The sequence below is a fragment of the Temnothorax longispinosus genome, chromosome 11 (genome assembly GCF_030848805.1).
Source record: "Temnothorax longispinosus isolate EJ_2023e chromosome 11, Tlon_JGU_v1, whole genome shotgun sequence".
Lineage (NCBI taxonomy): Eukaryota > Metazoa > Arthropoda > Insecta > Hymenoptera > Formicidae > Temnothorax > Temnothorax longispinosus.
In genome coordinates this window covers 15,716,849-15,743,549 of record NC_092368.1, presented here as the reverse complement: position 1 = coordinate 15,743,549, position 26,701 = coordinate 15,716,849, and the positions used below count along the sequence as shown (strand labels likewise).

The 26,701-nt window shown below is 36.7% G+C and overlaps 4 protein-coding genes across 10 annotated transcripts; 1 reads left to right on the top strand and 3 right to left on the bottom strand.

The window, feature by feature from the left end:
* Window positions 1–599: 599 nt before the first annotated feature.
* On the bottom strand, window positions 600–4,548 carry Rnmt (RNA guanine-7 methyltransferase). The gene is made up of 8 exons (XM_071792860.1): window positions 4,282–4,548; window positions 3,801–3,957; window positions 3,529–3,730; window positions 2,672–2,931; window positions 2,387–2,568; window positions 1,841–2,053; window positions 1,449–1,657; window positions 600–1,345 (listed from the first exon to the last, which is right to left on the bottom strand). The coding sequence occupies exons 1-8, from the start codon at window positions 4,338–4,340 to the stop codon at window positions 1,266–1,268; spliced, it is 1,362 nt and encodes a 453-aa protein (XP_071648961.1). The 5' UTR covers window positions 4,341–4,548; the 3' UTR covers window positions 600–1,265.
* A 7,690-nt stretch (window positions 4,549–12,238) lies between these two features.
* LOC139821657 (uncharacterized) lies at window positions 12,239–15,182 on the top strand. Of its 6 annotated transcripts, XM_071792869.1 has the most exons (5): window positions 12,243–12,383; window positions 12,569–13,052; window positions 13,383–13,532; window positions 13,869–14,194; window positions 14,393–15,182. In XM_071792869.1, the coding sequence occupies exons 2-4, from the start codon at window positions 12,660–12,662 to the stop codon at window positions 14,166–14,168; spliced, it is 843 nt and encodes a 280-aa protein (XP_071648970.1). In that variant the 5' UTR covers window positions 12,243–12,383; window positions 12,569–12,659; the 3' UTR covers window positions 14,169–14,194; window positions 14,393–15,182. The 6 variants fall into 6 exon arrangements, with proteins under 6 accessions (XP_071648969.1, XP_071648966.1, XP_071648968.1 ...); XM_071792868.1 differs by having other exon boundaries at window positions 12,239–12,379; window positions 12,578–13,052; window positions 13,869–15,182; XM_071792865.1 differs by having other exon boundaries at window positions 12,239–12,379; window positions 13,869–15,182.
* LOC139821649 (uncharacterized) lies at window positions 14,100–18,883 on the bottom strand. 2 transcript variants are annotated; one of them, XM_071792852.1, is made up of 5 exons: window positions 18,305–18,883; window positions 17,581–18,048; window positions 16,609–16,883; window positions 16,358–16,497; window positions 14,100–16,121 (listed from the first exon to the last, which is right to left on the bottom strand). In XM_071792852.1, the coding sequence occupies exons 2-5, from the start codon at window positions 17,964–17,966 to the stop codon at window positions 15,228–15,230; spliced, it is 1,695 nt and encodes a 564-aa protein (XP_071648953.1). In that variant the 5' UTR covers window positions 17,967–18,048; window positions 18,305–18,883; the 3' UTR covers window positions 14,100–15,227. The 2 variants fall into 2 exon arrangements, with proteins under 2 accessions (XP_071648953.1, XP_071648955.1); XM_071792854.1 differs by having other exon boundaries at window positions 16,681–16,883.
* A 133-nt stretch (window positions 18,884–19,016) lies between these two features.
* On the bottom strand, window positions 19,017–24,856 carry Sps1 (inactive selenide, water dikinase). Its single transcript, XM_071792861.1, has 6 exons — window positions 24,227–24,856; window positions 23,207–23,311; window positions 22,791–23,052; window positions 22,513–22,703; window positions 21,468–21,712; window positions 19,017–20,986 (listed from the first exon to the last, which is right to left on the bottom strand). Exons 1-6 carry the CDS (start codon window positions 24,510–24,512, stop codon window positions 20,834–20,836), a joined length of 1,242 nt encoding a protein of 413 aa, XP_071648962.1. The 5' UTR covers window positions 24,513–24,856; the 3' UTR covers window positions 19,017–20,833.
* Between the last annotated feature and the right edge of the window lie 1,845 nt (window positions 24,857–26,701).

Here is a 26,701-nt window from a genome sequence, read left to right as displayed (position 1 = left end):
TTTCATTTCGCCGTCATAAGAGGACCCGCGCACGACGGAAACGTTATCCCACAGCGAGATCCGGTCGAATTTGTATCGATCTCGATCGACAGAGATTCTCTTTTTAATTTTTCTCTTTTCTCGCGGTGGAGGAAGATCTTTTTCACGCGAGGATCGGCAAAAGTGAACTTCTAAAAACGGGATTTTACTTGCGAAGGGGAGTTAATCGCCGAGAATTTCCGAAGTAGATTACAATATCGTTATGGAGATAAATCGAAGTATTGCACTTGATCGTTGCACAAGCTTTCGGAATGCAAGAAACCCGATAATTTTGAAATTACTCCGTACTTCCGCGGTTTTGCTGACTTTGAGAATAAGTTCATACGAGATATCTCTTGTCGTCGTGAACCAACCATTTCGTTTGGTTCAACTTCACGTTGGATCGACTCTGTGAAGTTGCATTCGATTATTATACATTGTAGTTTATAATTTTCGAAGCATTGCATTAGCGCAAAGAAATTGTTTTTTTTTACATAATATATTTGAAAATCTATTTTTTTCGCAGCGTGTTTATTTTTAAGAAATGTGAATTAAAAGAATACTTGCATTTTTAAATGTCATTTTTGTATGATGAATAATTTATAGCAATAATTATACATAATTTTACTAAACCTACATGTAAATATATATAATTATAGCAATAATTATATATAATTTTACTAAATCTATCTGTGTAAGTATATACAATTATAATATTATAATTATATTAATTATATAATCATATAATAAATATAATAATCATATCATAATTCTATTAATTATAATATTCCAATTTTTAATTATACACACATTTATATGTAACTAAGAATTATATAATTGAAAATTATATAACTCTTAATTAGAAATATGATACACATTTTCCTTATTGCCTAATTATTAAAAAACCACTCGCTTAGGAAATTAACATTACAACAGGATATTGTATTTCCTAAGGTCTAAATCATTCGTGTAATACCGAAAAATTTCTTGCAACTCGGAAAAATCGAAAGTCAAGTATAAATGAAAAAACATTGTTTTCCAACAATTAAACTTTTAGTGCTCTTGATGACATTTTTACATGATTGTCAATTTCTATAAAACGCAGCAATGGCTCTATTAGTATCACACGGATCATTCTGTCATAAGCTAGATACAGTAACAAAAAATCGTCTGTACAATGTAAAATCATCAAGAAAAAATCGTTCCTTGCTTCAGTTTTCTTATTTTTCTTTATCTTACGAACTTCTTTATAACTTGATGTACTCCGGTTTTCCTTCGCTGTTCCAAATTGTCTTCATTTTTCGAAATGAAAATACTGCATACAGTGCTGTAAAAAGATTCGTTGAGAAATCGGACTCATTCAGAATCTTTATTATTTTTCTTTTCATTTTTCGATTCTCCTTATCTTTAGTTGAAATTCTTATACTCACAAGTAACTTCCCATTCCGACTGCGAGAGAGTGCCAATCTTACGATGATTCGCAGGTAGATTCTGCATATATTCAACAGCATGATGATAGTCCCGCTCGGGGTCGCCAAGTAAAGGTGATTCGTGATACGGCGGGTAAGTTTCTAGTGCCTGCATATTTCCTAAAAGAGATCTACCCTCGCCTTTGAAACGCTCGTAGAAATCTTCGAATCTGAATAAAAAACATTTTTTTAGGTAATAACTTAGATACATTAGAAAAATGCAGCAATAATTTGTATCAATACTAATGTCTACGTACATTTAAATTAACATATATATGCTTTTTACAAGTCATTCGTCAATAATGTGTACCGATTAATAATGGATTTCAGTTGGTGTACTTCTTTTCTCTTACCTTTCAAACGACACTAATTCAAGGCCGTATTTCAGAGCCAACTTGCACAAAGTGGGTAGATGAACCAGGAATTCTGGGCAGTTGACTACACCATCCAAATAAAAATTGTACTTTGCGCCAAAAAGCGACGGTTTTATTTTGTCCTCGGATAAAAATTCAATATTGTATACATCATTGCCGAATTTATTACCATCGCAATTTTGCCATCTAGAACTGCAATTACCAAAAAAAAGTATGAGCGTGTGTGCGTGGTCTATTAGTGCTGGTCTAGAGCTATTGCTGCATTTTATAGAAACTGACAATCATGTAAAAATGTCATCAAGAGCACTAAAAGTTTAATTGTTGGAAAACAACCTTGCTTTAAAGAGTATTTAAGCTCTAAGCCATAAGAAACTGACCAATCACAGTGGAATGTGAGGAGAATACTCGACTGTGATTGATCAATGTCTTACGGCTTAGAGTTTAAATACCCTTTAAAGCAAGGTGCATATAAAGCAAGGTGCATATAAAGCAAGGTGAATATAAAGAAGGGGAAGAAAAACATACACTAAATCGTACGCATCTGGAATGGTTCCGATAAAGTAGCCACCCGGCTTGAGACTCTCGCCGGCGTTCCGGAGCATGCATTCCGCCTGCGGTAGGGACTCAAAACTGTAGTGAAAAGAGAACTGGCAGCTAACAAAGTCCAACTGCATACTGGGATCCATGAACTTTTCCCTCAAACGAACCTGCAACATACCTGATTAACAAAATTCCATTGACAAGTGCATTTCTTGCTAGGTGGAGTTCATGTGTGGGGTTGAAGATAATGATAGGTATCCTCTCCTCTACCTTTGTACAATCAGCCGTTATGAACTCCGCGCTAAAAATGGGAGCAAAACCTCTGTCTTTGGAACCTTTCTTATTCACCATGTCATTGTACCGTTGCTGACACTGTTCCAACGACACTTGTGCTATATCCGCGCATATCAGGTGTGAGATATTGGCCTTTTTCCATTTAAGAAGGTCTCCGCCTTTACCGCAGCACATGTCCATTACTCTAAGCGAAGCGCCAAAACTCTTGCCTTGTCTCACTTTGACTACATACTCATCTGATAAATAATAAATTTATAATAAGAATAAATTCAATTTAATATCCATTGCAAGAATAACTGATATTTAATATAAAAATCATAATAATAAGACAAATGTCAATTTTAGTCAAAGTTTAATTTTTCTCAAATCAGCTTTGAAAAAGTGAAGCAAAATGTTTGTATTTTTAAACTTTAACATTTATAATAATCGTGATTAATTTTGAGGTACTGGATAGCTTAAAGCTGGTAAGCAGTTGTCCATCAAGCGAAAAATCCAGGTTCAATTCCCGATGCTACCTCACATACATAACATTTTAAATAAAAAGATATAATTCCATTGTGATAAACACAAGGACATCTAAAATCATAAATATAAACAAATCCAAGATAATTTGGTACCACATCACGACATTAGATTTCTTAGAGAATAAAAATACGATAAAAATAATAAGTTCCAAAGTTTAAATCATGGTACCGCTATCGGTTGGAAATCAATATTCAAAAAGAACTAGAATTATGCATCCAAAAGAATGCAATCGTGTATATATAGGCTCTTACTGAGCCTTCTTTCATTGGCATACCATTTAGTTGATAGCTAAAAAAAACAATAGTTACTTATGAGCATGCTTTTAATCCAGTTGTTAAAATTCCTCATATACACGATGCGACTCTGATTTCTCTGCGAAAGACCCTTCTCTTCAAGCGCATTGTAATGGTCCGCTACCAAGGCTGTATTGTCAAGGGTCCTGTTTACATCAGCATCCTTATCTTTCTCGTTACTTCCGGACGTCGTTAGATCTGAGGGTACGCTTGTACTCTGCGACAGAAAATATGTTAGCGAGACAATCTCAGTATTCGAGGCAGTAACGTACGGTTAAGAAACTCACAGCAGACGAGGCATCTTCTTCAATATCGCGCTTTGCTACTTTGGACGGCCGCTCGCGATCCGGCGACAACTTGCACTTCCTACTTTGAGGACTCTCCGCGTCTGTATCTTTACCCGTCTCTGACTTTGCTGCGGTGGTACAAGATGTATCCGTTTCGCTGGAAATCACAATTTTTTTTTCTTTCAGATTTATATCATCCGCGCTTAAAATAAAAATAACATTGTGCGAAAAATGTGATTAATTATTTTCATAAAATTCTGAAATAAAAATTTACAAAATTACAAATTACAGATATACGTTTGCCAATGATATTATAAAATCAGAACAATCAACCATATATTTTATCTCTGTGAGAAACGCAAATATTAACGAGAGTCGATTTAATTTAATACTACAAGAATTTAGAAATAATCCTTTAAATGAGAAAAAAATTTATTATCGGTGTATTAATGTCAACGTTAAAGCGCGGGGAAATATATACCTCGCGTGTTGCCTCTCCTCCTCGTTCTCGGCCTTATCCTCCGCGCGAAGTGCCGACATGGTCGACGATACGAATCGTAAATAAAGAGATGCGGATTACGATGCGAGAAGTCGTTCAAGGTATTCGAAACGTGAGGACTGCCACTGGCTCATCACTGTGTACGCCGTACTCCGGAACGCGAGCCGATCTCATGCCGACGACGACGCGATCTCGCTGAATATACGCCACGAAAAGCGTTGCCAATGACGCAGTGACGCCAACATCGCCACAACGGTGACAGTGAACGGAAAGATTTTTCGCGCGTGCGCATTGCGTGCAATAGCACGAACGTCACATGACCTTTCCCCCTCTCATAGCGAACGTATCTTGTTGATTGTGACAAGGCCACGTTCCGTATTAGCATAAGAGAATTGATTGGTCCATATGCATGTGTATAAGGAAATAGACCAATCCGTTTCTTTATGCATATGGTTATGCACCTATGCAAGTTTGTCTGGATAGACCTTACGCACATAATGCGCGCATTTTCTATAGTAAACGTTACGTATACTATTATAGTATACGTAACGTTTACTATAGATAAATGCGCGCATATGCGCGTTACAGAAGGCATCAGGGCGAATCGTCTGAGCCCTAAAGGGAAGGAGGGAAGAAAATTAAAAATAAAAAAAATTAATAGTGTGTCTCTAAAGGTTGATTAAAGATTGATTAAATACGCAATATATTCATACCAAAAGAGTACGAGATAAATAATATATTTAAATAAGTATAATAAATAACAACGACAGACAGCAATCTCTAAGAAGATGGATATAAAGGTGAAATTTTCTTTCCCAACAGAGCCTCAACACTAGCTCAAGCTATATGCTCCGTCCTTCAAGTCTGTGTGCTTTCGTAAATGTATACATTTCTTCACTTATGCCTGTCGAGCTGCATGGTCTGTGATATATTTTACTCATCGATGAAGATTTTATTATATTATATTTCAACTGAGGTGAAATAAAAAAGGTAAATAATTATTTCTTAATTAAGTTATAATACAAGAAAGTGTCATATATATGTAAATATATATATATATATATATAATATTAGGCCCTATATATACTCTGAATAATTAATTACAATTTATTTCTATTTTCCTAAAAAGTATTCAAGCAAATGTTATTTATTGCCTAGTACTACGCGAGCGTTACTTCTGTAGTAACTTACGATATATCACTCGATCGTTTACGCGGAATAAATTATCGTAAGTTACTACAAAAGTAACGCTCGCGTAAACGTAGTATATGAAAATAGCATTTAAAGACAAATAAACGGGCGAAAGCTATTTGACCAGGCATTTGCCTAGTCAAAAGCTATTTTCCTAAAATAACCTTGCCTACGACATATACACATACATATACTAAATAGGCATATTGAGAATCTTCATTTTCTTTATTATCTTTGGCACGAGTCTTTTTCATGACATCAATACTTTTATTTGTCCAGGAAAAAATACTTTACGCATCAATGGCTAGTTCTTCAGTTCTGTTTTCTTAACTTTCTTTCTTTTCTATTGCAATAAATCAGTGTATGTATTACCGTATTCGTGCCGATCCTTATCCTGATAAAATATAAGAAAATTATCTACTCATTTTCATATACAAAAATCTCAACATATATTTAAAAATTTAGAAAATACTTGAAATACGACACTTTAATTTTTTTATTATGAATGTTTCTTTCAGTTTCCAATATCATTACTTATTTTTCTTTTTTTTTACTCAAAGGACCTAGCGGAGTAAGCATGTGAAATCGGCCCTTGATCATACAGAGCTGACATTAATGTCACAAGTTAGTACCAATATGATAAAACTTTCCACCAAATATTATTTTAAAAAATTCATGTTTTTAGAAGTTATGCAGGGAGAAAGTAAAATAAAGAAATGTATTTTTCTCGAAAACCACTTGACCGATCTTGATGAAAAAAATATATGTTATGTAGACTAATAAAACTAATTAACAAAAAAAATGTCCAAAATGTTTGCCAAAAAAAGGACCAAAAAAAAATATTTGAATTTTTTAATATTTTTTTTAGGGTGATATTTTCGAGGTACCCCTTTGAAATTTTTACAAAAATTTCTCTTAAAGTGTCCACTACAACATATATTTTTTTCAATTTTTTTTAAATGGTGGAACATAGTTAAAAATACGAAAATCGTAAGCGTCGCGTCACTCCGGCGCACAGTGCAGTGCCATTCCGCGTTGCGGGTGTTCGATGTAACTTTAATAGCACATATGTACGTCTGCAATTAGCCTATAATATGTATACTTTTTAATTTTTATAGTTTCCAGAGTTTACCACGTGGAGGTTGCAGTACGGTTTTAAACTCCTTATCGGGGTGCTTTTTTAACGTGAGTCCCCTCCCCTCTCACTATATTTCCGTAAAATCGGGGTGCTTTTTTAACGTGAGTCCCCTCGCCTTTCACTACGTTTCCGTAAAATCAGGGTGCTTTTTTAACGTGAGTCCCTTCGCCTCTCACTACGTTTCCGTAAAATCGGGGTGCTTTTTTAACGTGAGTCCCCTCGCCTTTCACTACGTTTCCGTAAAATCAGGGTGCTTTTTTAACGTGAGTCCCTTCGCCTCTCACTACGTTTCCGTAAAATCGGGGTGCTTTTTTAACGTGAGTCCCCTCGCCTTTCACTACGTTTCCGTAAAATCAGGGTGCTTTTTGAATGTAAGACCCCTCTCATTACACCCTACACCTACGATTTATTTAATCTTCTTCACTATATCACTGTCTATTACTGGAATGTTATTTGTTTTCTTACCCAAGTAGCACAGCAAGTCACAATAAAGTCAAAATGATGTCAAAATGATTGCAAAATGATGATTTTTGATCATTTTACCATCATTTTATTATCATTTTGACGTCATTTTGATTTTATTGTGACTTGCTGTGCTACTTGGGTAAACAGATCGCTAATGGGCTACGAACAATTGGATGCTGCTGTCATATTGCTGCAATTATATATTATCTATCTCATGCAAGATATTTAGCGAAAATTTTGAAACCAGCAGAAATACTGAGCGATCTGTTTAAGAAAACAAATAACATTCCAGTATAGCCCAGTCAAATTAGATTATTTTTGGGCGTTTGAATGAAAAAATTGCCGGCAAGCTGGAAATCGGTATACAGGTTTATTTTAGTGTTCTTTTAAACATACTAAAAATCCCCATACATAGAGCGTGAGCCGGCTGCGCCATCTTGAAAAAAAGAGTACAAAAATGGGTTTTTTGCAAATAACTCGGAAATTATAAGTTTTACGGGAAAGAACATTCAGAGCGAAAATGTAGCTGATAAAATTCCTCGCAATTTGGTTTTTTGTAGAACTTCGTACGACCATTAGTTCCCAAGATAGATTTTTTTGAAGCATCGGGCAAATGAGGAAAGAGCTGTTTCTTCGAGTGTTTTTTCAAAATATCTCAGTTCTGGCTGTCCGAAAATAAAAAATGCATACAATGAAAGTGAAAGATAATTAAATTACCTACAAAATGCATTATTTATGTTATACCGCGCAACTAATATTTCTAGAAATATTACGGTTTAAATGAAATTTTGACTTTTGGAAATTGTGAGAATAAATATTTCCTCGCAATATAAGTCGGAAATGGGTAGTCCTACGTAAAAAATTGTTAAAATCAAGTAGAAAGGTTATTAAATTTTCATTATTTTGGTTTTTGACCGATTTGCATACGACTAATAGTATTTTTGATATCCGTAAAAGAAACGGTTTTTAGGTACACTTCTCAAAATGGCGGACTTTTGAGTTATCTTTTTTAAAAAAATACACATGTTTCTTGAAGTTTATTAAATTATCTTTAAAATGATTTTTTATTTGACTTTCTGTGATGAATACTTCCAGAGATATAGCCTTTTAAATATTTGTTTATGTTAAAAATTTCTTAATAATTTACAGTTTTTTTACAAAACATGACATAAAATTACTTTAGAAAAAATAATATCGACATTTGTTCAAAAGTTTATATGCATATGTATGTGATCCTGCAGTGAAACCGGTTTTGAAATGAAAGGTTTTAAAAAATTGTTATTTCAATTATGCCTTTCTTAAGAGTTTTCGTAAAAAAATGGAGTTTGCCACACTTTTTTGTAATTTTCTCAGTTTCTATGAGAGATACGTACAAAATGTTTTAGACCAAATTTGAAGCTTATAAAATTTCCTGAAAAACAGTATATTCGGCATTAATATGTGACCAACAATTATACCAACAACAGATGCTAGAATAATGTTACTCTTTTTTCCTCAGTTTACCGTAATTTTTAATGATTTAAATATTGTCGAAAAAATTTATTTGGAAATTTTTGCGGTTGGCGTAAGTTTCAAATCTCATTATACATTATGTAAGCTTCCCGTTGGTCTTTGGGTTAAATTTTTAAGACGGGTAGTATTCGAGATATAGAGCGTCAAAAGTAGCCGCAACAAATTTCTGTTTTATATACAGAGGCGAGCACACAGTGCAAGTAAGGGATGCATATTTATTGTTGAAATACTAATAATTAAACCAATAAAAACATAAAAAACTGCATATAAAACAAAAATTTGTTGCGGCCACTTTTGACGCCCTATATCTCGAATACTACCTGTCTTAAAAATTTAACCCAAAGACCAACGGGAAGCTTACATCATGTATAATGAGATTTGAAACTTACGCTGACCGCAAAAATTTCCAAATAAATTTTTTCGACAACATTTAAATCATTAAAAATTACGGTAAACTGAGGAAAAAAGAGTAACATTATTCTAGCATCTGTTGTTGGTATAATTGTTGGTCACATATTAATGCTGAATATACTGTTTTTCAGGAAATTTTATAAGCTTCAAATTTGGTCTGAAACATTTTGTACGTATCTCTCATAGAAACTGAGAAAATTACAAAAAAGTGTGGCAAACTCCATTTTTTTACAAAAACTCTTAAAAAAGGCATAATTGAAATAACAATTTTTTAAAAACTTTCATTTCAAAACCGGTTCCACTGCAGGATCACATACATATGCATATAAACTTTTGAACAAATGTCGATATTATTTTTTCTAAAGTAATTTTATGTCATGTTTTGTAAAAAAACTGTAAATTATTAAGAAATTTTTAACATAAACAAATATTTAAAAGGCTATATCTCTGGAAGTATTCATCACAGAAAGTCAAATAAAAAATCATTTTAAAGATAATTTAATAAACTTCAAGAAACATGTGTATTTTTTTAAAAAAGATAACTCGAAAGTCCGCCATTTTGAGAAGTGTACCTAAAAACCGTTTCTTTTACGGATATCAAAAATACTATTAGTCGTATGCAAATCGGTCAAAAACCAAAATAATGAAAATTTAATAACCTTTCTACTTGATTTTAACAATGTTTTACGTAGGACTACCCATTTCCGACTTATATTGCGAGGAAATATTTATTCTCACAATTTCCAAAAGTCAAAATTTCATTTAAACCGTAATATTTCTAGAAATATTAATCGCGCGGTATAACATAAATAATGCATTTTGTAGGTAATTTAATTATCTTTCACTTTCATTGTATGCATTTTTTACTTTCGGACAGCCAGAACTGAGATATTTTGAAAAAACACTCGAAGAAACAGCTCTTTCCTCATTTGCTCAATGCTTCAAAAAATTCTATCTTGGGAACTAATGGTCGTACGAAGTTCTACAAAAAACCAAATTGCAAGGAATTTTATCAGCTACATTTTTGCTCTGAATGTTTTTTTTCGTGAAACTAATAATTTCCGAGTTATTCGCAAAAAACCCATTTTTGTACTCTTTTTTTCAAGATGGCGCAGCCGGCTCATGCTCTATGTATGGGGACTTTTAGTATGTTTAAAAGAACACTAAAATGAACCTGTATACCAATTTCCAGCTTGCCGGCAATTTTTTCATCCAAAAATCTTAATTTGACTGGGCTAGTAATAGACAGTGATAGTGAAGAAGATTAAATAAATCGTAGGTGTAGGGTGTAATGAGAAGCGAGGGGTCTTACATTCAAAAAGCACCCTGATTTTACGGAAACGTAGTGAGAGGCGAAGGGACTCACGTTAAAAAAGCACCCTGATTTTACGAAAACGTAGTAAAAGGCGAGGGGACTCACGTTAAAAAAGCACCCCGATTTTACGGAAATATAGTGAGAGGCGAGGGGACTCACGTTAAAAAAGCACCCCAATAAGGAGTTTAAAACCGTACTGCAACCTCCACGTGGTAAACTCTGGAAACTATAAAAATTAAAAAGTATACATATTATAAGCTAATTGCAGACGTACAGTGCTAGTAAAGTTACATCGAACACCCGCAACGCGGAATGGCACTGCACTGTGCGCCGGAGTGACGCGACGCTTACGATTTTCGTATTTTTAACTATGTTCCACCATTTAAAAAAAATTGAAAAAAATATATGTTATAGTGGACACTTTAAGAGAAATTTTCGTAAAAATTTCAAAGGGGTACCTCGAAAATATCACCCTAAAAAAAATATTAAAAAATTCAAATATTTTTTTTTGGTTTTTTTTTGGCAAACATTTTGGACATTTTTTTTGTTAATTAGTTTTATTAGTCTACATAACATATATTTTTTTCATCAAGATCGGTCAAGTGGTTTTCGAGAAAAATACATTTCTTTATTTTACTTTCTCCCTGCATAACTTCTAAAAACATGAATTTTTTTAAATAATATTTGGTGGAAAGTTTTATCATATTGGTACTAACTTGTGACATTAATGTCAGCTCTGTATGATCAAGGGCCGATTTCACATGCTTACTCCGCTAGGCCCTTTAACATTTTTTATGAAATAGAATTCCTTCTAATCGCCATAATTGTCTGTATTTTTTTAATGTAATTTTGTCCATTTCTATCCTCATGAAACAATTTTCATCAAAATGAATACTCTGCATATTTTCGCTAAAATTACTTCTTTCAATATGTGTATTTATTAGTCTATGTATTATAAACACTCTCTAATATATTTCAAATTGTATTAACATGGCTCAATTACATGGTTCAATTATTATATTCGTTCCATTCCTTCCATAAGACGAGTCTTATTGCTATAGCGATCGAATACTGATATTTTTTGGAAATCTGAAGAACGTACGTTATATGTCTGAATAAAAAGTATGATTCGCGGTACTTATATATATGGTTCTTTATGCAACACGATGGCATTTCTACAAACTAAATTATATAATATGTATAATATGCAAATAAAAACAACTTGATACATTTTCAAGAATGGATTGATTTAATTTAATTTAATATTTTATGATTGATATTTTTATGACTTGCCTAAATTGTATTCAACTTATACGGAAGAAACGAAAATGTCTTTTAGAAAAAATATTGAAAAGACTGTAAAAGAAACAGCCATATGTTGCTTTTTACAATTTAAATTTTAAATTTTCGATTGATCAAAGAGCATATATGTTGGACGACTGCGCACAACTGCGCATCCACTTCAGTGTTCAGTGTCGCCAATAGAGCGAGTGTCGATTATTTATTGATAGTGACGAGTTTAGGTTATGAGTGTTACGGCAATTTTCGGGTTTCCCCGCATTTAATTGCGCGTAAATGACAAGAGCAAGAACGTTCACTTAATTAGCTCGATTAATAATAACCTGCGCGTTTTTTTCGCATTTTGAATCGTGGGTGGAGTGCCAGTCACCGTGAAGCTACGAGCATGTAGTTTATAGGTTAGCGCTTCTATCGGGAGACTGGGTATCTTAGAATTTATTGCTGAAACATTAAAAAAAAAAATGGTACAATTATTTGTAATTATATATATTGAACAAGCTCATCACGTGTAAAAAAAATTTAATAACGAAACTGATTAGGAGATTAAAAAAAAGATGTTTTGTTTACTTCAGTGTTGCCACCATCACCCACGGATGATTGGAAAGATTGAAAAATTATCGGGAGCAATTATTGTTTGTCTACGTGTTTGCGGACGAGAGGAGCACGTATGGAACGTCCGTTGTTTCCCGCTTGGACACCCGATCCCTAGCGATGCGCGGACGTAACCAAGCACAACCTTGATCGTCGAAGTTGGTACACGATTCTTAATCTCTTAACGCACACACGTTCTCATCTATTATCTGATCTAGATTTGCCCTGCGCGACGCTCTTATCTGGCAGCTTATCTAAAATTCAATAAGACTCAAAGGATAAATATCGCCCCCCAATGTTTAATTGCCGCCAAGTTTCTTGCCAACAAGGCTCTAACTCTTTTCCAGCTATTTCAGCTGTACAGAATTCAGGCAGAGAGGAACGTTGGTCGTACACCACTTGCTTCCTGGAGCGAGATTTTGAATACACTCCGCTGTTATGGACAGCTTCTCGCAGGACTACGACAACAAAATGGAACCGTTTGAGACGTACGACGAGTCTATGGTTACAGCTGCAAATCACCAATGTGACATCGGTCAATCAGTCAACAATCAGGTACCCGCACAGGAGCTACAAATGCAGAGTCAAGAGAGTCACGACACATTGACGTTGCAACAGCAGAATCAGACGGAGCAGACGCATCAGGTGACGCAGATGGAGTCGAATGTTGAACAGAGACCAACTTCAGTTAGATTGCCCGCCTTATTAGATGGAGAATATTTTACGGTGACCAGGGTGGAAGACACTAATGTTACGGTGCGTTGTCAGCAGTGTAAGAAACAGTTAAACGGCAATCTGAAGTCCACCGGGAATTTTCTTAGTCACGTAAAGGTAAAATTATTTAAAAAAAAAACTAATAGAATTGTCGGTGTAGATTAACAGGATGAAAAGAGGGCCTCTTGATGTAAAACCATGAAGATGAGAAAAGGGCTAAGCCTAAACGCTAGTCGTTGGTACCTTCTATTCTCACATTTAATATTTATTTAACACATGTGTATTTAATATTTATTATTTTATTACTTCTGTGGTGTATATCTACAATTATATAATTAATTGTATATCAGTCATTGTGCTTAAACTCTCTCATTGGGCCTTCTTTTACCGTGTCAGATTTAGGTAGAGAAATTTCAATTACTTTCATTAGCCCTATTACTTTTGTAGCGATTACATCCGTCTCTGATGAGCAGAATAAGGTGCAAATCTAGTCAGAGAAAATCCGCGATATATGTGAACTCGACGTTACCCGATAAAAGCCCCGAGATAGTGCGAGAAAAGCGTATAGTCCTTCAAAATAAGAAGCGCTATAAAACGGTAAGCACGACTTTTTATTTTCGCCGTTTGTAATTTGATTTCGCTGCCCTATAAAAATATTAAAATACAAGAAATTACTATTAGAAAAGAGAATTAATAATTAGCGTAATTAAATTAGTTTTAGATGGAATTATCTTGAGTTATTTAAATATATCTATGTTAGATGAAGATTATTTAAGATTTATTCTAGAAACACATAATATTTACATTTCTTAATCATTTAAATTAATTGTGCTTAGATTTTCTCATTGATCTTTCTTTTATCCACTTCGATTTTACATCAAAGAATTTCTTTCCTTTATCGCGTTGTAATTAAATTGACATATTCACACGCAGGAGGAATGTACGGCCGGAAACGAAGAGCCTTACGAACAACCTGCGGATTGGAATGACGCACCATTAATTCGGGGGTCCGAAGAGCCGGAATCCGCGGATCCCGTTTCTCCAACTCTGAGAATGTCGCATAACAATTCATTCATGATGGAGGATGAATATGACGCAATCGGCCGCAACGTTGCCGCCAAGCTCAGGAATATGAGGTTGGACCAAAGAATAATAGCTGAGAAATTAGTGAATGACATTTTATTTGAGGCTCAGCTCGGTAATCTTCACAGAAATTCGAGCATCCACGTGTGAAAGGAAGAGAGATGTACATATGGACTGTGAGTCGATATTATATATCTTCTAGTGAATCGTGAGAGAACGATCTTTCGCCTGATTTGATGCAAAACGGCGTGATATGATTAATAGAGTTATCTGATTAGTTATATAACACGCGTGCGTGTGTATGTGCATGCATGAAGATTGCATGTTCGTGGATGAATGGATAATGATTTTCGTAAATGATATTTGTATTCTAGCCTTATCGAATGACGAACGTTCATACTTTTGTGATACATCTATAATCTTCTAATGTCCTGAGATCATTACATTTGGACTTTTAAAGACGAGGAGTTTAAATATTCTGATCTCAAGAGAGATACACATAAGCGTATATTGAAAGCGTTTCGCTTTCTTTTTATATAAATGTATATAATATTGTAAATAATACAATTCGCGTAACAATGTAAAATATGTTGTCAAATAGTGATATGTGCTGCCTAAAGTAGTATTAGATTGGTTGGAAGAAGTTGCCAGCTTTTTTGTTAAGGTATCTTTTAAATGAAATCACCAATTTTTCTTAAAGCACCAAAGAACATTTTTTAGATGAGAAAAGTGTATAACGATTACTTTACTTAATGAATTAATTCAAATTGTGTGCAATTTGTAAGTCTATTTGGCAAGCACGGGAAGTTTTTTTTGCACCAATCTAACAATGATCATGTCCAAAAGTCTTTTTCTATACCAATCATTCGATACATGATTAAAGTAAGACAGTCAATTATATATACCGAAGTGCAGTATAGCTCATAAATATAAGTTTAATAAACGATATACTTTTGTGTAAAATATTCTCAAAATGTTTGAACACCGAGAGGTCTAAAGCTTTATCAAAAGTCGAAAAAACACCTACAAGATGTAAATAAAGTATAGAAAGCCGCCAGAATGCTCGGAAGACTTGTTCCTTCCGAAAAATTCGATCACAATCTCTCGAGTGTGTATCTACAATGTATTTACACGTCTTGTACGAAAGTAAAAGCGGAAATACGATTCTCAGAAGACTTATCTGAAGGACAGTGCCCCCTCCAACGATTGTCAGCTGCTGTATACTCTGCATTTCTTTGGCTTGAACATCGCGTAATATACCGCGGACGAGAGGACGCAGAGCGCCATGCTGCCGAGTATCGTGCCGAATATGTAGGTGTACCAGAATCCATTCCAATCAGCGTTCAAATACCACGTGAGAGTCAACGCCACGTTCTGCGCGATCACGAACACGTAGTACGGCAACATCCACCAGTCGGCATACTTGAATTTGATCCGGTATTCGATCAGGCTGAATATGTAAACCAGACCGAGCCAGAGATTGACGATGAATGTGATGACGTCATAATACTTGGAGTAGTAATATAGATAGGCCAACATGAGGGCGTAGTGCACGCCCATCATTGTCACCACGGTTATCGGATAGAACTCGTAAGCCACGGCGATGGTGAGCACGCGCGCCAGGATGAAGAAAAACCACCAAAGGAAAGACAGGAACTTTCCTATCGGGTCATCCTCCTCGAGGCCCTTCTCGGAATACTTTCGTTTAGGAACTTTCAGGCTCTGCGCGCTGCTGTCTATCAGTCTTTGGTTTGGCTCGAGGGTAGCTGCTACTTTCGTCGCCTCTTCCTCCGTATAAACGGAATCTGGACGCGGCGGCGCTGGCAAGTCCGGCACTAGGAGCGGTGCGACCGTCGTTATGCCGCGAAGCGGCATCGGCGGTGGCGTCACGTGCACGTTTTTCGGTGGTAACGGCGGAGTCACAGAGACCTGACGGTCCAGCAAAGCCGTGTGTGATTGAGTCTGGAGCTCTTGCTCGTTCTCAGTGATTGGGTTTTCTTCCGGCGGCATTGACTCGGATGACGCATTCATAGTGTCTTCTTGCTTGGTTGCGGGCAAGGGTAACGCTTGTAGTGGGGCCTTTTCCTCGATACTATTCAGTTCCTGATTGAATTAAATTGACATTTATTATATTTGTTAATATTCACAGATATATCCCTCCAGAATAATATCAAATGGATATATAACGATTTTCAAATTGCTCTGAAATATTATTTTTAATTGTAATCGTTATTTTTGTATTGTAATTTTTAATGTTAATCGTAATATTTTTAATTGTAATCGCTTGTATTTAATTGATTTTTAATTTTTAATAGTAATCGCTAAGCTGGATCAAGTACCTGAATGCAGTATTTCTTTAGCCACATTGCCCAGGGTAGTTTCCTGCCGTTTACACGCTGGCTCTCGAATCTTTGAAAGGAAGCTGTCTTGATGGCCACTGTTACAATGGACATAATGATGCAGAGGACCTGTACTGTCACTGCAAAAAAAGTGTATTATGTAAGTCATTTATTATATAAAATGTTATGTGTGTGTGTGTGTGTACACACACACACACACACAATATATTATAAAAATATATTGTACATACATGTATCTTCTCGAATTATGAAAACGAAATATGTATGCATAATCGTATCGAAAAAGTGATTCTCTATTTTACTTGATTGATAACTGCGAGGCACAGAGCTCTGCCTGAAGAGCAAGTGCGCCTGAAAAACCGCCTGTGGAGCAGCTTGGAACCATGCCTGCAGAAAGAAGTACAATTCGATGGCCGCAGGTGCCGCAGCGACATTTAATGTCTTGACTCTTTCGTTCCCGGATAAGTTTATGGCGTCCACAGACAGTACAATGAGTCCCGCGTATCTATAAAAATGTACTAATTTGTACATACGACTGTTTATTACTGTTTAAACTCTATATAAAGTAAATTAAAAAAATATATAGGGTGATTAAAAAAGTGTTTTATATTTTGAGAGCAGATAGTATCTACTGATCAAAATAAGAAGAAAATGTCCAGTAAACATGGGTCCTAAATCAAATACCTGTTGAAATATGGATCAATATTTTATTGTATATTATAAAAGGTGTTCTCTATGTGGTTCCCATGCATTTATTGTCACACATTTCGAATAAAAAAATACACATTCCTACGATGTTTGTACGTCATCGATGATAATGACTCAAATCTTACTACACTGCAGAAATAACACAATTAATATAAGAACAGGGCAAGGTTCGTCATTTGAAGACCTTGGTGTATTCAACACCCATTGATGACGTACAAACATTGTAGGAATGTGTATCTTTTTTATTTGAAATGTGTGACAATGAATGGGAACCACATAGAACACCTCTTATAGTATACAATAAATATTGGCCCATATTGAGATATTACACATGTATTTGATTTAGGATCCATGTTTACTAGACATTTACTTCTTATTTTGCCGAGTACTACCTGCTCTCAAAATATGAGACAATTTTTTAAACACTGTATATATGTGATAAGAAGAAATTGGCTTTTAATTAACTAAAGCGAGTAATGACGGAAAAGAAATACCTGTATAATACGAAGAACACGAATGCTATGAACTGACACACTTGGAGGCCGAACCAGCCAAGTACGCCTTTCGACACCTTATCGTCTTCCGTCATCCACCAATCTGGCCTCGAAACTGTCAATATAAAGTACATGAGCGCCGGTGCGTAGATAATTGCGAGGGTGGACATTCCCCATAATGGATTTTCTTCCTTGAAGTGTTGAATAGCTACCACCAAGTCAGCAGCAAAGTGAATAATATATACAAAACAATTGACCAATGTCGGTACGAGAAAAATTAGATATATCTGCTCGGTCGACTTCAATGGGATCTTCATGCAACGCATAGATTTCCTGTGGCAAAGCGTATTTGCCACAGAATTTACAGAATATATCTCTTTCGCCATTTTCCTGGAGCTAGCAAGTTCGTCTCACATTTCTATGATGTCACATATGTTCTTTTAGTAAATATTGACAGTTGTTCGCTGCCTAAAAGAAAAAGAATACAATCGATAAAAAGAAAATTGGGAGGATCATAAGGATACTGCGTCATTATTTGCTCTAATAAAATAAAATAATAATTATTTATAAATAATGAGACAACTTACAAGAAAACTGTCACGTAGAATAACCTGTTACTTTGATATACTAATTTATTTAACATTAATTTAAACGTAGAGTGCAATCGTGACAGGAAAGGGAATATATTTGAAAAGTTAATGAACAATCGACATTCGTGGTTTACCTAAAACGAGCACGGATCAGGCACGCGACGCTCCCAAGTCTCTCTTGGTTTCTCTCAAGGCCGATCAAATCATTTCAACGATAAGATTGCGCCAGTTCAACAGGTAGCACGGTCATGCTCCTTAATTTTTCGTCAGGTAGCGCGGTAGCATCGCTCCGCTTATACGGTCTTACAGCAGAGCTTGAAGCGGAACGCAGTAACCGTAACGCACTCGGAAACTCTCGGCGTACAAATTACGCAACCGCGCGCGGGCTGTGCGATTACAGAGTACAGGGAAATTTACGGAAGAGAAAGACAAACGGCGTTCCATACGTTGTGCGTATCGGCACGATCGATTAGTCAGCGCGCCGTACGAACGGGGAAGATAGCCCGATAAGCTCACATTTCGCAAGGTGGTGATAAAGCGTCCCCAGGTATCGATACCATGTCGCCGATAGGTTATGACTATTTTTTTTATTTTTTTTTTTTCGTACAGGCGTACGCACGCGCAACTGCGCGTTTGCGCACCTGTTCGGAACGCATGCGAGAGTACCGTAGCACTCGCACTCAAAATGAGACAATTTATTTTCTTGGAATAAAAAAAAGGAAAGTTTTTTAAAAAGCTAAAACATTATTACAATATTTACTTTAGTCTTTTTTTTACATCAGAGCTATAGAATTTTTAATAACTCAAAAAGTAAATTTCTCAGAGGATATAACGAGAAACGCTGGATTAATTTTATTGACAAAGTAGCACTTTATTCATATGAAAAAGTAATACAACGTTAGGGCCTGTGCTTAATTTCTTTCTTTGAACGATATCAAAGCGTAGGAGACAATTAGAAGGCCTTCATCTTTTTTGGACTCTATATCTGTGTATGTGTATGGTGCTCTACTCAAGACTTTTGGATTATATCTCACCGAGATGCGAGGACCGTATAAGTCTGCTATTACATATAAGCTACTTATTTAACAATATCTTTCTTCGCAAAAATCACTGGTCATTCTGATTTACATATCGTAAGTTTGTAATCCGCTAGATAAAACAACGTACACCACCCAGTCATTTTGTATTTTGCATCTTGTAAAATATATCCCGTAGATCTCTACAATTATCTGCGATCATCAATCTCTTTTAAACGCCATTAACCCAAATTCGCCACCCGATATAGTATATGTAGTAGATCGATTACTATTCGAATATTTATCTGAGTTGCTTTTGAAGCTTCTTAGTCCGAGAACTTAGTGCTACACCTTAATATTAAAGCTACTAAATTTATCATTTTCTTAAGGTGATCCTAAAGCCGTGATTCTAGCCGGTTTTTTTTCTTAGCACTAATCTTTTAATTGGCTTTATAGAAATGCAAAATTCTTGTCTAGAATTAAAGTACGCATCAAAATCTAAGTCATGGTGGTCGAATTTATATCGAAAACAAAAAAAAATTAATATTTTTTGTTATACGTGACGACCATCGCATATAAATTCTACCACCATGACCTAGATTTTGATGCGTACTTTAATTCTAGACAAGAATTTTGCATTTCTATAAAGCCAATTAAAAAATTAGTGCTAAGAAAAAAACTGAAAAAAACCGGCTAGGATCACGGCTTTAGGATCACCAAGGCTCCTGGGTAGTCACCGCAGCCATATTGAATTTCTTGCTATCGAGGCGAGAAATTACCCTATTTTATGTTGCGGTATTTTCCAAAATAAAAAGACATTTCAATAAAAAATCACTATAGATCGTTTCAGCACACTTCTAAAATTGACCGGATACTATCCTTTTCCCTCGACAATAAACAAACAGCCATAAAACGAACCCTAAACATACGGAAAAACAAGCCGTTTTCGATTATCGAAAGGAGTGGAGAATGTTCCTTCCGCATATGTATTTCTTGCAAATCTTACCATACGGTCAATTTTACGAGTTTCACGAATACGTTAAACGTTATAGCACAAGTACAGAGCGAATAATAAAGAAATTTAACGCAACGCAAAATAGGTTGTCAACATGTCACAAGACAGAATTCTACGGTACGGCGCCATCGTCAACGCAGAGTTCTCGGCTCAGGGACTAGGAGCCTTAAACTTTGCTTGGTACAAGAAAAAGTATCGTCGACTTCGATCTTCAAGAGTTTTGAATTTTCAAACAGCTTTATGTGCCATCAATATGGAAAGAAAACTGAGAAAAACAAGTTTTTTCTCTATAAGATGCGAGTAACAATACTTTGAATAAAACATGATATGATACTCGCTATTAACAAGTCGATTATTAAATCGCAAGGGCTATCTCATTGTAGATAGATGATTCGTATAATGGCTCAGCTCCCAAGCTTTGTGATTTAATACTTGAGACTTTGAATACCACTTAAATTGTCATTTTTTTTCGTACAGGAAGATACCTATACAAGATATAAATAGTAAACAACTCTTTTCGTCTGTGGTGCACGTAAAAGCGCTGTCGAGTGTGTATGCGTGCTATTTTCGAAGTATATGAACGTATGTATAATTAAGGAGGCAAATGTGGGATATCCCTGGATCCTTTTCTTTTACCAGAGCTCGCCGTCCTTTTCCTTAGCCGGAACTTCAATTACTCGCGGCTTGTCGATTATTCTAGCCGTGCGAAGGCCCTTCTCCACGATGCCGATAATCCAAGCTTGATATCCTTCCTGTTTTTCGATATCTTTACAATAAGCCGCAGCCTGTAAAACACAATTCGCAATCTAAAAAAATCGCATCAACTTTACATTTTAAAACTACTAACCGCAGTCTGCTGGATTAGATTCGTAGACAAAACTTCTTTAAATTTGAATATTACTCGTCCGAGTTAATGTAAAATGAATATATAAGGGTACAATTGTAGGAAGGTTAATAACTAAATATATAGTAACAATAAATAGTAAAATATACCTCCTGTTTCTCTACCTGCCTTTCTTTAGAATATCTCACGAATATAAGATATTCTACTGTATTAACAGGAAACTCGATCTATAATTTGTAAACATGCAAGCGAGAAAAATATCGAGCTTATCAGAAATCAAATCTTTTACTTGTCAGGCAAATGCTCTTAGCATGTTAAATTAGATCGTATATTAATATTACCTGTTGCCTGAATGTACTTAATGACGTTTATGCCTATAAATTTGACGATGTATAATACGATTTAATGAACAACTTATTAACCTGTTCACGAGGAAGGCAAATGAGCAGACCGCCGCTAGTCTCGGCTGAGTGGCCCTGCAATAATTGAAACATGTTTCCGCATGCCTTCGCTACTGCAGCCATCTTGGAGATAACAGGGAGATTATGGATAACAAAGGAAACTTCGTTCTTCTGGTGTTTTGCCAGATTCTGAGCGTGTCCCAGAAGACCGAAACCAGTGACGTCCGTAGCTCCGTGTGCGTTGTATTTATGCATCAATCTAGCAGCTGGAAAATCGAGTGGCCATGATTGATTTTAATTAGTTTAACTGAAGATTCTATTAATTGATTTTAACGAAACATCCTCTAATGAACTTTACGTTTGATTCTTTTTTAATGAAAATATTGAAGGAAAAGACACTTGTTGCAGAATAAATTTTGCTAACAATAAATAGACAAGTAGATAACATTTATATTCTTAATTAATTTCATAATAATGGGTAATACGTGGCTTCGTGTGAGACAGTTTGATTCATAGTCGGTAGCTCCCGGACTTCTCGACTCTCGTTCCGTGTATGCCTCGGTTAATAAAAAAATTTATTGAACGGTTGAAGTTTGTAAATAAAGGTGCGTGAAACAAATTGTAACAAACTTATCCAAGTTAATGTAAAATGAATATAAAGGTACAACTATAAGAAGGCAAAAAAAACTAAATATATATTAACAATAAATAGCAAAAATTCCTTCTGTTTCTCTACCTGCCTTTCTTTAGAATATCTCACAAATATATAAGATATTCTACTGTATTAGCAGGAAAATCTATATATAATTTGTAAACATATTAACGGGAAAAATGTCATTTTCTCGCTTTCGGAAACAATAAACTCTTTAAATTAGTTTCATACAAACATATTTCAATAAAACTTTAACCTAATGATTAGTTGTAAAATTGAAAAGTTAAGATAAACGGCGATCTCTCTCGATACTTTCAGCGAGTAAAATTTTAATTCCAAATTGGTCCGGTGTTATTAAAATTAAAAGTTTGAGATATCCTAGCATGATTCAGCATTATGTAACATAGGATGTACCTGTTCTGTTCAACCTGGCCATACTATCCATTGCACGTTGATAACCTTTTCGCACATCCTCCTCGCTCACTACAAGCTTGATTCTGTTCCAACGGTCCGGCTGGTCGAGCCATTGATGCGCGTTAACGGCAACTTGTGTACCAAGAGGCTTTGTTAGGACCAATACATCCCCAACTACGGCATTATCCGGCCTAAATCCGAGAACCATAAAGAAACTTAGTGCCAAATCTAACAATCAATGCCGATACTTGTGACGATCATCGTAATTAATTACGTACACAATATACTCATTTGGTTGGCAGACAGTGGTAGCAACTCCACCGATAGTGCACCAGGGATTTACGACTGTTTGACCACCAGTTACCGTGGTGCCCGCATCTAGAGCAGAATCCTTGAACCCTCTCATGATCAGCGGCACAACAACATCGCGCTCTTTCTCCGTCATCTTCGTACTGACACCCAGCAACATCAACATGTTGTCGCAGTCTGTGACGCCCATCGCGTACAGATCACTAAGGACATTCGTGCACGCGATTTTACCTGGAAAACACCTCCCATAGCAATGAAGTAGACGAAATAATACAATTGATATATATAGATCTGAATTTGCAGATTTTACAAGTGTGACATTTAATTTAACTTGGTATCATAATATTTCATAATGTTCTCATCCGTTCGACGTCCCCTGTCTTACCCATCATGTAAGGATCGTCGACTAGCGGGTAAAAGAAATCTGTAGTCTGCACCAGGCTAAGCCCACCGTGTCGCACCGGCGTCACGGAGGAATCCATGCCAATGCCTGAAACAATATTACAATTATTTATTAGATTACTGCAACATAAAGTAGTACAATTTAAAAATTTTTTTATTTTATCTTCAATTATTTTACAAAGTATAATTGCACATGATATTTCTTATTACACATTTTAGGGTCTAAATAATATTACATAAAGAATTATAAAATTTCGAAACATGTAAGATATGACAAAAAAATCAAGGACAAAATTTTTTAAAGTAAAATACAATTGCGTTCATTGTTTTTTATTCAACATTTTAGAGTTTGAATATATATAAAAAAAATTTAAATCTATAAGACTATTACAAAGAAATTAGGAAAAAGTTATGTAAATTTCAAAAATTTATTTGCTCCAAGAGTGTTTTAAAAATGTTTTCAGAAATTTCCAGAAAAAATTGTAATTTAACAATACGTAATATTTCAATGTATTTTTTTATTTATGGTATGTTTGAATAAAATTTGAGGTAATATATATATCATCGCAAATTTGTGCGAATCAGCACGCCAAACTATAGATTGAGGTTGAGAACATCTGTGCTTCCGGTGCCACGGGAGAAATTGGGCGGGAGACGACACGGTCGCCATGTTACGGCAGGGCTGCCTCGCGGCGCTTTCAGGCCCGGTATAAAATCAACAAGAAAATCAAAGACAAGAATCGATGACTTTGCATCTCGCACTGGAAATATTCGGAGTCACGCGACTCCGAAATCAGATACACATTGTTGCCGGAAGTCCGAGAAGGAGGAACAATTTTCCCCAAGCGTGTCGATTTTTCTATGCAAAAATTCGCTTTGAGAAAGACGCCGAGGGAAAGGGAGAGAACAAATACACGGTGAGCCGAAGATGCCGGCTCGCAAGCGCGCCGCAACAAGGGGCTCCAGAGCTCGTTAATTCATTCATTCACGTCCGTTCACTTACCGATGCGCGGAATAGCCATGTGCATGAAGTGGGCATGCTCGTGATCCTGTGCGGACGCATCGTCCGCCTGAAGTCCCTCGAGGAGCTTACCAAGAACCTCCTGAGGGACTTTACACCCTCATCCTTTCAGATCAGCGAATCGCGTCAAGCGGAAGGATGCATCGAGATCATGCGCCACCGGGTCGAACGGCCTGCGCAGCGCCAAGGCATTCGGATTCCCCTCAAGCTCGAGCTGCGCCACGGTCAGGGCGTCCTGTGCCACCGGGGTGCCCTGCAGCTCCGCCATCTTGCCGTGCGAACTCGTTTACGAGGCGGAGATCAGGAGGAGGTAAGTCGGTTTTTACGCCTTTGCCGGTACGTCGCGGCCCGCGTCGAAACCGCGTCGCGGAATAACGTGGTGAAAGGACCGCCGATATTCCTTGTAACTTTTCCTCGCGCGCCCGCGCAAGTTACCGCACCGGTGTGCTCTCGCCGCTTTCGTCGTACGCCCCGTACGGTGATAACGCAAACGCCGCCGAAGGACAGCCACTGGATCTCCCGCGCGCGAACTCGTAGCAAATGGGAATTATACTGTTCCACACCGGCGTCGACTAACCGGGACCGTATGCTTCGACAAAATGGACGCGGTAACGCCGGCACGGCGATACCGAGGGCGCGAGCGAGCCCCCACGATGCCACCGCCACGGTGCCGGCCGTGCGCGCCGATTGGCCAATTTCGAACTTGCGCACGCGCCCGCGGCGCCGTTCCACAGGAGCGTAGCGAGCCGCGCGCCGACCACTGTCCCGACTGCTCCGTTCCTTCTTTGTCGCCGGACTATACACTTGACTCCGGCCGAGTTCGCCCTGCACGTCTGAAAGATTTCCCGACGACGCGCTTCCGCGAATCTATAAACATTGCGATATATTCGAAAATTGAAAGTATTACGGTTACGCGCGTGAGAAATTAATAGAAGAACAACGATCGTTGGATAAAGCATATATAATTCGTTTTTTTTTTAAGTTCGGAATAAGCCTAAATTTATCATCGTGTCTCCAATTCCAATTTGGAAACTCCAGTTTTTCTATCAATTACTCTTTTCATCTTCGTTATATATAACGTGGATGTACATTAGGTTCGTCTTTATGCAATTGCAGATTTCATTGTCGCAACATCGATTCCTGCGAATGACGTTTACTGAGAACCGACGCATTCGCGTGAGTGCAGCGACGTGTTTCGTCGCCGATGCATTGTCCAACGTCGGATACAAAGGATATTCATATTTAATCCGCATTGATCCTAACTCAAACGAGCCTTTCGCACAGGCGGCGGTATAGTTCCGGAACGACCGATATAGGCGATATATTCGACGTATGCTGATGTGTACGTCCCATGAATATCACGGCGATATCGGTCGAAGTGGCGGTGCCGAAGTGTACCGAAGTCCATCATCGCGAAACGATCCGTGTCACTCATTGGTCGTTTCTCCACGTTCGTCTCTATCATTTGTCTCGAGCACACCGCGGCGAGCCAATCGCGACGCACCGGCGTGCCGACAACGGTTCTCAAATAGAGCGTTTTCTCTACTCCAAATTTTACATTATTAATTTATACATTGTAGAAAACGAAATGGAGAAACCACTTTCTTGGGGAAAATTAATTATCTAAATTATTTCATGTTTTAAATACAGTTCATGTCAATTATGGACTCTATATATGTTATAATATATAAGTTAAAATTTATACAATTGTGATGTTATAATTGTTATAAATATATCGTTGCAATTATTGGGTATAAGGATTTGTTCAAAACATGACGATTCGTAAAGCAAACTTTTGCAAAAATCTCGCCGTTTACATGTAAACTTGGGAAAAACATTGCCGTCGCGAAGATTTGATGGTTATTGCACGGTGGATGTTGAGGAAACTGTCGGCGAAATGTCTCCGGGTGCGCGAAATACGTGGCGTGCGATCGTCTTTGGAATGCTGTCCGGCCGATCGCGCCGGTACTCGCCTCCCTTCACGACGTTTCCCGCGCAAATCGTGACTACGGTCCGCTCCCCGCGAGTTCCACCGCGATCGCATTTCTATATTTTCACGTGTTTCTACAATTATAAAGAAATGTTTCAGAAACGTCCGCAATCATTTCTCTTACTCGCACGACTTTAAACTCAAACGATTTCCATACGAATTTACGGTTGGATTAATCATAGATGACCCGCGTCAGGTAGCCTCGCTTGAACGGACTGTATCGTGTTTGCGGATCAAATATTTGCATCGTGTTCAGACACGTCGACAGAACCGTGGGGATCGCTATCACAAACAGTATTCTGAAGCTTGGATAAGATTATACGAGATGAATCTTTTTGTCACTCTGTTTGTAAGAAAAGTTAATTATTTTAGAAAATAAATTTTGCGACGAAATTACGAAGAATTTTATGACGATTTTTGCTTCGCAATATATAACGCCATACGTAAAAAAAAAAGGAAACTGTATG

Coding starts and splice junctions, on each gene's coding strand:
- Rnmt (XM_071792860.1), bottom strand. CDS start 4,340: ATGTCGGCACTTCGCGCGGAGGATAAGGCCGAGAACGAGGAGGAGAGG. Junction 3,731..3,800: donor AAGAAGATGCCTCGTCTGCT/GTGAGTTTCTTA, acceptor TTTCTGTCGCAG/AGTACAAGCGTACCCTCAGA. Junction 2,932..3,528: donor GATTAAAAGCATGCTCATAA/GTAACTATTGTT, acceptor ATTATTTATCAG/ATGAGTATGTAGTCAAAGTG.
- LOC139821657 (XM_071792868.1), top strand. CDS start 12,660: ATGGACAGCTTCTCGCAGGACTACGACAACAAAATGGAACCGTTTGAG. Junction 13,053..13,382: donor ATTTTCTTAGTCACGTAAAG/GTAAAATTATTT, acceptor TTACTTTTGTAG/CGATTACATCCGTCTCTGAT. Junction 13,533..13,868: donor ATAAGAAGCGCTATAAAACG/GTAAGCACGACT, acceptor ATTCACACGCAG/GAGGAATGTACGGCCGGAAA.
- LOC139821649 (XM_071792852.1), bottom strand. CDS start 17,966: ATGGCGAAAGAGATATATTCTGTAAATTCTGTGGCAAATACGCTTTGC. Junction 16,884..17,580: donor GTGTTCTTCGTATTATACAG/GTATTTCTTTTC, acceptor ACATTTTTATAG/ATACGCGGGACTCATTGTAC. Junction 16,122..16,357: donor TAAAGAAATACTGCATTCAG/GTACTTGATCCA, acceptor TAATTCAATCAG/GAACTGAATAGTATCGAGGA.